This window comes from Alligator sinensis, unplaced genomic scaffold, assembly GCF_000455745.1.
Source record: "Alligator sinensis unplaced genomic scaffold, ASM45574v1 scaffold288_1, whole genome shotgun sequence".
Classification (NCBI taxonomy): domain Eukaryota; kingdom Metazoa; phylum Chordata; order Crocodylia; family Alligatoridae; genus Alligator; species Alligator sinensis.
Window position 1 is genome coordinate 3,954,614 of NW_005841876.1, and position 9,827 is coordinate 3,964,440.

At 46.9% G+C, this 9,827-nt stretch overlaps 1 protein-coding gene across 1 annotated transcript in view; it reads left to right on the forward strand.

Moving 5' to 3' along the window:
- The window catches only part of F10 (coagulation factor X), a 23,364-nt gene extending 15,489 nt beyond the window's left edge, over positions 1-7,875 (forward strand). Inside the window, exons 6-8 of the mRNA XM_006017245.3 lie at positions 1,818-2,092; positions 5,004-5,121; positions 7,260-7,875. Of these exons, the coding sequence (XP_006017307.1) occupies positions 1,818-2,092; positions 5,004-5,121; positions 7,260-7,798 (932 nt within the window). The 3' untranslated portion in view covers positions 7,799-7,875. The remainder of the gene's footprint in view (positions 1-1,817; positions 2,093-5,003; positions 5,122-7,259) is intronic.
- The last annotated feature ends 1,952 nt before the right edge of the window (positions 7,876-9,827 follow it).

Genomic DNA, 9,827 nt, shown 5'->3' on the forward strand with positions numbered 1-9,827 from the left:
TCCGTGTTGGGGGCGGCTGAGGCTCCCGCCTGGCTGCAGATACCCAGAACTGGGGCTGGCTGCAGCCAGGAGGCCCCAAACAGCTGCGCCGAGCTCCGGAGCCCAGGCATCAACTCTGTACCAGCACGTGCAGGCGCACCTCGGAGTGGGCAGTAGGAGAGGGGCTTGAGGCAGTGCAGCCACGGTCTCTGCCCCACCGCCATCACAGAGCTGGTGACTGGGCTCCGGAGCCTGGTGCAGCTGTTTGTAGCCAGCCCGGGCTCTGGGCAGCTGCAGCAAGCAGCAGGCAGGCTGCAAACAGATGCGCCGGCTCCACAACTCCAGCATCAGCCCTGTGCTGGTGCCAACTGCATGGGCACCTTGGGGTGGGGTGTGCTGCCCCACTGTCTGCCCCGAGGTGCATGCGCAGTCTCTACCAGCATGGAGCTGATGCCAGAGCTGTGGAGCCCGGCGCAGCTGTTTGCAGCCTGCCCACTGCTTGCTGCAGCTGCCCAGAGTCCAGGCTGGCTATAAACAGCTACGCTGGGCTCCAGAGCCCAGTCATCAGCTCTGTGCCAGGAGCAGGGCAGAGACCAGGGCTGCGCTGCCTCAGGCCCCTCCCCCATTGCCTGCTCCGAGGCACAGGTGCATGTGCTGGTACAGAGCTGATGCTGGGGCTCCGGAGCCCGGCCCAGCTGTTTGGAGCCTCCCGACTGCAGCTGGCCCCAGCTCTGGGAAGCTGCTGCCAGCCGGGAACCCAGGCTGCTTCTAGCAGGCAGCTGGGACACTGCAAGCCCTGCTGGGAGCAGCCCGGGCTCCAGCAGCTACCCATAGCCAGGGTAGCTGCTGACAGCCACAGAGCCTGGGGGGTGGGGAAGGGGCAGCAGGGCTTGGGGGCAGGGTCTTTGGGCGGGGGGCAAGGGGCACAAGCAGGGCATCCTGCCATGTATCCCCTGCCCTCATTTTGCTTTTCTGGCATGCCGGCACTCCAGCACCTTCCAAGGTAGGCGTTGTGGTGTTTTTCGGCACTCCGGCCAAAAAACATTGCCTACCGCTGACTTATAGACTTATACATTGATATTCAATTTAAAACACCATATTTTACTTAAATGCAATGCATGTTTCATCATCCTTTAAAGTAGAGGAGTGCGTTGAAATATATGATTTCTATATGTAAATTTCTAATTTGTAAGTATAACCTTTTGAATAGATACTCATATAAGGCAACTTTTTTAAATAGCTGCCACACAATAATTAGAATTTAAGCAATAAAAGAAAACACTTAAACATATTAAAAATATGCTTCTAATGAAATTGCTTGTTCCCTGCTGCTTCTGTAGAATTTGAACACCATGGACAAAACTCAAAATGTCAAAAATGCTATTATTTTTGTCCAGTCTGGTAAAATGCTCTTCAGTACCTGCCAATCTTTTGTTAGTGCTTAAAGACTTGTGGAACTTACCACAAAATAACTGGGTAAATGAATCGGTGATTAAGGACAATGCAAAGGCATGTAGTGCACGTTCTTAGAGAAAGAAGAGAAAATTTCAAAGGTTGGTAGCGATGCCTGCTTTCTTATACTTTTCTTTAAACTTGGCACACATTTCTTTACTCAGGTTGCTCATGAAGGCTCACTTTCTCAAGGAAAGAACAAATCAAGTGAATTGTTTATGTTAAAAAAATCCATACCATCTTTTCAGAGGAAGTTAAGAAAAAGGGTAATTCACATTCTGAGGTTTCTGTCCATTAACTCTAGCAGTTCTGAGGTGATTGTAGTTATTAGAGCATCAAATATTATTTGGACATAAAATACTAACTTCCTTTGTTTGTCCTTACAGTTCCTTACCCCTGTGGTAGAGTTTATATAAAAAAAGTAAGTCGAAGGTCCGTGATTTCATTTCATCATAACATTAGCGACATTACCAGTGACCAAGATGGCAAATCCCCTGAACTGAATAACAGCTATGTAACATTTGAGGAGAACATCACAGCATTTACAGAAAGTCCAACCCACCATCCTCTGAATGAAACAGATGGCAAGGGTGGGGATCCAGAAGTGGACACCAGGATCGTGGGTGGTGATGACTGTCGGCCTGGTGAATGCCCCTGGCAGGTAAATATATATATTTTTGCATCTTCTGTGTAGATAGACATACTGTTCTGTCCAGTGGGTGTGTAGGTCCTGACCAGGGATCCTGGTTTTCTCCGATTTAAAAAAATCCCCAATTTTCAGTTTAAAAAAGTAACCCCCAATCCACATTTTCCATGATTAAAATGAACCACTAATATATCACCACATATATATGTATGTGTGTGTGTGTGTGTGTGTGTGTGTGGTGGTCCATTTTAATCATGGTAAAATATGGATTTGGGGTTACTTTTTTAATCCAAATATTGGGTTGGGTTTTTTTATCAGAGAAAACCAGGATCCCTGGTCATGAATGTCCAAAAATGTTTGATTGCACAATTGTTTACATGTATAATGGCTGAACTTTTGTTCAGGCATCAACAAGTTTGCCCATCTACTGAGCCATTTGTGGTTTGCATATTTGCATATACAGTAGTGGTGATTGTACACATACATTAGACATGCAGTCTGGAATACATTTTGCAAATCATGGCCTTAGAGTATATTACATGTCTAGTACCAGGTCAGACAGTGGTACCAAATGCTGCAACCAAACAGGACTCTCAGCTCATATTGGCCCATCCTCTCTCTGCTGGGTACCATAACTAATAGGATAGGGTGTCATGCCCCCTTGTGCCGCCTCTGTTTCTGGCAGTTCTAAAGCCACACGTCTTCTTTGTGCACTCTGGTCCAAACTTGATAGGTGAGGAGGCACACTCTCCTAGGAGGTGAGGATTTGAGTCCTCTCGTGTGGAGGAGAGCCGAGAACCTAGTCTCCTCTTGCTGGGCTAGTGCTATTATAGATGTTATACAAAAAGGATTTGGGTGTTAAAAACATACTTCATCAATTACTTGGATTCATGTATTAAAAGCATACTGGCAAAGTTCACAGACAACACCAAATTATGGGGGAGCGCAGTCACGCTCGAGGACAGGCTGGGAATACAGGCTGACCTGGACAGGCTTGAGAGGTGGGCAGATCATAACCTGATAATGTTTAACATGGAGAAATGTAAAGTGCTCCATGGGGAGAAATAATCCTCAACATACTTACAGGCTTGGCAGTGCTATGCTTGCCAGCACCACAACTGAAAGAGACCTGGGGGTCGTAACAGACCACAGAATGAACATGAGCCACCAATGCGATGCCGTAGCTGGTAGAGCAAATCAAACACTGTCATACATCTACTGATGCATCTCAAGCAAGATAAGGGTGTCATCCTCCCGCTCTACTTGGCCTTGCTGAGACCACAGCATCCAGTTCTGGGCACTGCACTTCAGGAAGGTGTGGAGAAGCTTGAGAGAGTCCAAAAGCGGGCCACACATATGATTAGAGGTCTGGAGAGCAGGTCATACGAGGAGAGGCTGAAAGACATGGAACTGTTCAGCCTGGAGAAGAGAAGACTTAGAAGGGACTTGGTGGCAGCCTATAAGTATATAAGGGGTGTACATCAGGGCTTGGGGGAGCATCTGTTCACCAAGGCCCCACAGGGGAAGACAAGAAACAATGGGCACAAATTGATAGGAGAGTGCTTCATATTGCACATAAGGAAAAACTTCTTTATAATTCAAGTGCCAAGAGACTGGAACAGACTCCCGCCAGAGGTGGTACAGTCACATACCCTGGCAATCCTCAAAAAGTGTCTTGACTTTTTGAGGACTCTGCCAGCCCCCCCGGGCTGCCCCACCTGCCCCAGCTCCTGGTATTTTAAAATAAAGCCCCAGTGCTCACCGGGTGCTGCTGGGTGGGGGGGACAATCCCTGCTGTCCCCCATTGCCCCACACTGCATAGAGGGCTCTGCCACGAGCCCCCTGACCCCCGCCAGCCCCCCCACAGGTGCCCTGCCCAGGTCAGCGCCAGCCCTTGAAAAAAACCCGAAAAAGCCCCAGAATTCACTGCTCCTACAGCGACCTTAGGGCTTCAGAGGGCTCATACGGAGCCCCCCAACCTGGAGTGGGCCCTGCTGTCCCCCATTGCCCCACACTGCATAGAGGGCTCTGCCACGAGCCCCCTGACCCCCGCCAGCCCCCCCACAGGTGCCCTGCCCAGGTCAGCGCCAGCCCTTGAAAAAAACCCGAAAAAGCCCCAGAATTCACTGCTCCTACAGCGACCTTAGGGCTTCAGAGGGCTCATACGGAGCCCCCCAACCTGGAGTGGGGCAGTGTGGGGCAGCAGGGATCGTCCCCTGCTGGCAGGAGTGGTGAGTCCCAGGGTTTTTTTGGTTTGTTTTTTTCCTTAAAGGGCCGGAGCTGGCCCGGGGGGGGCATCCGTGGGGGCTTTTTTTTCCCCAAGTGCCAGGAGCTGGGGCAGGCAGGGCAGCCATTGCTGGGCTGGCAGAGGGGTATGGGATCGCCCGCCACCAGCAGGAGCAGTGAGTCCCAGGGCTTTTCTCGGTTTGCTTTTTCTTAAAGGGCCAGAGGTGAACTGGGCAGGGCACCCATGGCAGGGCTGGGGGAGCGGAGGGGAGTCGGGGGACTCGTAGCAAACCCCCCATGCAGTGTGGGAAAGTGGGGGGCAGCAGGGGTCACCCCCCCACACACCTGGCAGCACCCAGTGAGCATCAGGGCTTTTTTCAAGTACAAGGAGCTGGGGCAGGCAGGGCAGCCATGGGGGCACTGAGGGGGTGGGTAGGGGCTGGAGAGCCTGGAGGAGCGGGGAAGCTGCAGGGCCTGGCAAGGGTTCCCCCCATGGGCCCCTCCCCCAGCCCCCCCCCCCTGCCCCCAGCAGCTCAGAGTCAGCTGCAGCTCCCTGCTGCAGCCACCGGAGACTGCCTGAATCAGCAAAGCTCTCTGAATCTCTTCCAAAGATTTGGAGAGCTTTGAATCAATTTGGACCTTTAAATTGGTCCCCTGATGTGTGTGTGTGTAATATATATATATCTTTCTCTCCTTGCAGGCTCTTCTTTTAAATGAACAAAAGGACGGCTTCTGTGGTGGGACAATTTTTAATGAAAATTATATACTCACAGCAGCTCACTGCATAAACCAGTCCAAATCAATTGAAGTAGTGGTTGGTAAGTGCTTGCTATTATTTTACCCCTTTAATGTAAGAATATGTATTACTGACAGATTCTCTTAGAAAAGCATATTGCATTAGTTCTATCTCTTTCCCATACCTTTTTCCTTGTCAGCTTTCACTGTTGCATCAACCTGTCCCTCTGCTAGTAACATCAAACTACAGGACTCGCTCTCGTTATAGTTCCTGTCAATGTTTCCTTCTCTTGTTGGTGGGCTACACAGAAGTAATTAAGACTAATTTCTCTTGGACTCACCTACCCTTGAGAATATTGTTTTTTCAGAACGCTCACCCTCACTACCAGCCAGAAAATCTGAAACATAAGGCCTTGTCTACCCAGAAACCCTCAGGAAAGTTCAGCTGTATGACCGGAAGCAGGATTTAGCTATAGCGAGTTGAAGTCACTTGACTTGGGGGGGAAAAGAGCCATCCACCCAGGGACTAAGGGGATTGACATGCTTTCATAATGTGTGTTCTCCTTGCATCTTTTCCACTGCTTCCCTAAGCTGTCCTCCTGTAAATATCTTTTATATAAATCTCTAGTTTTTCATTGGTGAGGCAATATTCTGGTCAGACCCTCAACCATGAGTAGATGATACTGGAGCAGAGCACAGAGTGCTCTGTTACTCACAGGGGCATGGGCAGCAGGAAGGCAGCCTGCAGCTGCTAGCAATCACTAGTCAGGCACAACTGCCTGGTTGGAGGACAGGGCCCAGATGTTTCCTTATAAGACCTGGGCCCTGAACAACAAGCCAGCAATCTGCTGCCAGCATCTGGAGAGACACTACCAACTAAACTGCTGCTCTGTACACCTTGGAGGTAAGGGAAGAGCTATGGGGAAGGCTGGAGGCTCCTTGTCTGGGTACGACAGAAAACTGCATCCTGCTGGGGAAGGATGGCCTGGTGGTGCTGCCCATGGTGGGGCAGTTCCCCAGAAATGCCAAGCTAGTCACCCCCCCCAGTGAAAGGCAATTATGGGCTGCCTTATCTGCCCAGCTCCCACATCCCTGGTGGGTATTGAGACCAAGCAGGGGGAGCCCAGATTCACAGGAGTTATGAGGCAGGGCCCATCTCAGGTGGAGGGTCCTGGAGCAGCACCCAGGCTCACCATGACCACTGAGGCTGTTATAGGGAGCTGGGAGTGAGGCTTCAGAGTGGTGGGGCCGTGAGCCTTGGGAAGCTACTAGCAAAGCTCCTGGGCAAAAGGATAAGGGGTTATGGCCCAGCGGGGATAGGACAGGGCTTGGAGCCCTGATCCCATGGTGCAGGCTTGGAGGCCTAGGGTGGGGCTTGGAGCCCAAAGAATATATTAGAAGTTGAGAAGGTTGGGTGTTAGGCCATGAAACATCTGCAAGGCATGGACACAGTAAGGGTTGGTTGGAGCCATGTGCATAGGCCCTTGTCATCAGGGCAAGTAAATGGGTAGCCTCCCACCTTAGTGACATCTTTTTAAAGTATTAATATAAAAGCGTGGCAGGAGAGGTAGGCAGGTGCCTTGTCCGGAAGCAAGTGGGTGGGCTTACGTTCAGACCGTCCCCGGGACGCCCACTTGTTATAGATACCAACTTGAGAGATGAGCTCCTCCCAGGTCGTTGAGCAGGGTTGCGGAGTCTTGTGAAAGCTGTGTGCTTAGCTTTGACAGAGAAAGCAACACCTCATCAGATAGTATATATGAACCTCAACCCCATCCAGTTCCCAAATTAAAATTAATGCCTCTTCAGAAAGGCTAAAACTTGTTTTTTGCACCAATATATACAGTGCTAGGGAACTTCAAAATGCAAAGAAGCAACATTTTTGCATTATTTTTGAAGATGCACCTATAAAGGACCAGGGTTTTTTTTCTTTGTACTCTTAGAACACCCAGAGCATTGCATAAGAGAATTATGCAACTAAAAATGATTATATTAAATTTCTAAACACTATTCCAATTTAACTCTAAAGTCATCATTGCTCAGCAGATTTGGTATTTGTCTATGTCCAATGTGGGCATAAAATACTATGGGAGCAGTGTCCATCCAATTTGCACACCTGGCAGATGCAAAGCCTGGGTATGTTAGTCCTATGGTTTTTCAAAATACTATTTAGATGTCTTGTGCAGTGTTCATATTTAATTGTATTTTTAATGCTCCCACACAGGGAAAGTGGACAGAAAAAAGGAAGAAGTGAATGAAGCAACATACAGAGTGGAAAAAATATTTGTACATTCTAAATTTGTTCCAGCCACCTACGATTATGACATAGCCATTTTAAAATTAAAGGAACCTATAACGTTTTCTCCATATGTATTCCCTGCCTGCCTCCCCAATGCAGACTTTGCTAATGATATTCTGATGAATCAGAAATCTGGAACTGTTAGTGGTTTTGGACGCCTCTATGAAAATGGACGACTATCTGAAAGACTTAAAGTACTTGAAGTCCCTTATGTAGATAGAAATACTTGCAAGCTTTCCAGTAGCTTTAAGATCACAGAAAACATGTTCTGTGCTGGCTATAATACAGAGGCTAAAGATGCGTGTCAGGGAGACAGTGGAGGACCACATGTAACAAAATACAAGAATACATATTTTATTACTGGCATCGTCAGCTGGGGAGAAGGGTGCGCAAAGAAAGGGAAATATGGCGTGTATACGAAAGTGTCAAAGTTCCAGCGTTGGCTGCATAGATTTATGAAATAAATGGTAACTCCCTGAGATTTGTTTAGTGTTATATTCTATGCAGGCCTTTGATTCAAAAATAAAATTCAGTTTCCTGATTATTTTCTGCTATAGTTTCTTTCTAGTGCCTTGTTTCTTCTGAGAGCTTTCTCATGAGCTGGTAGAAGGTTTTCGGTCTGCACACTTGCACTTTAAAAACAGTGCTGATTAGATGAGAAAGATTTCACTTTGGGTTCCTGCTTAATGATGTCATCTACAGGGGAATTATTGATAAACCCTCTCCAGCTGTACTTCAATTGGGAACAGATGATACTTGAGCCATTGATTCAAAATACATGCATAAATAGCATTTTTTTTTTTTAAAAGGTCTTGGCCATTTGTGAGACTAAGGAGAGCATTTCTAAACCCTCAAGGTAAACTCCATCTTGATTCTCCATTTGGCTGTTAGGATGTTTCTAAAACACATATACATGTGCTAGTAAGTGGCTCTGTAAGAATATCCCACTCAGCACATGCCAAATGCCAGTCACGTGGCCAATGTAATAAGGTGAAGGCTCTGCTGAACACACATCAAGGGGCTTTCCTGAAGCTGGAGAAAGTGGAAGGAGCATGTAGCCATGGCAGCATCACATACCATAATCTGCTGCACTGTATAGACTAACCAAAGTAGATGGGTATGGGTATAGCACAAGCTTGCACTTCATGAAGCTACAGCTCATGAAAACTTGTGCTATATATCTATTTTGGTTAGTCTATGAAGTGCATGTGTGCCCTATATATGTATTTTCCAGAGGTGATATCTTCCTTTAAGGTTCTGCTGAAGACTGTTGTATTCTTTCGTATTTCCTATTTGGAACGATTTTATCTTTACCACTGTTTTCCATGTCACATTCTTGAATGGATGGTGGACAATCATTGGGCAATTTAATATGAATGTGGATGTGTTTTAGGTAAGCCTATTAAAAATGCAGTATTGTTTTATGTGTACCAACAAAATTAAATGTTGTCTGTATTTATTTAGTAAAAAAGTTTGCAAAAGTATATATGGCCAAATGCCAAAAGATATGGAAGATGTAATGCCCTACCATACAGCTGACTGACATGTTTCATGTGCTTTATGTCACGGGAGTGATGTGGCTAGCATCACATGTGCCTCCCTTGACTCCCCACATGGAGCAGCCAGGTACCCACTTACAGCTTGGTCAGCTCGGGCACAAATCCAGAACAAGTTCTCGTCTCTGGAGCTACAAGCAAGAAACCTAGGCTTAGAGACCTTGCATGTTGAGCACCAGTGGCTGTCACAGAGCTAATTAAAAATATATATATCTCTATTTTCCAGCTTAACATAAATTAGCTTTTTTAATCAGGTCTATGATTAGCCACTGGTTCTCAACATTCAGGGTCTCTCTCTCTTTCTCTGTATTTATGTATTGTACGTTTATTGGTTTCTGTTTCCAAGCTCAAAGGCATTTAAAAGCAATGAATTGCATACCAAGATGATGGAGCCCCTATAAAGAGATGAAACTATGTTTTGACCTTTGAAACATGAATCAGCTGGGTCATAAGGGGGACCTAGTTGTTCAGGCTGGGATATGGGTTTAAAGGCAACCAAATGTGATGGTAGCCACATTACTCATGTGTAGCCCTTTGGATACAAAAAACAATATGCCTTAACCATGCTACCCTGATAAATCATTTAGGATCTCTGGATCTTTAACAGTAACCATAGGGCTTTCTTGTTTATTAATATTATTCCCCATCTTCAAAATTTCATTTTTTCTAGTTTTTATATTCAGTAAAAATATTGAGAATTGGGTTGTTGCACTCAAAGGAGACCTGCAGCAAGGCACAGGGCAAAAGAAATCTCTCTGTGTCCACTCACAGAGTTTCAGTCAAATTGTTTCAGCTGAAGTAGAGCTGTCATGAAAGCATGAACAGGTATGAACAAGAGGGTGGCCATGCTGTCACGGTGCAAGGACATCCTGCAGGAAAAACACACTTACTGTATTTTATTAGCTGACATTTATAGCCTTCTCTAACTGACATGCCA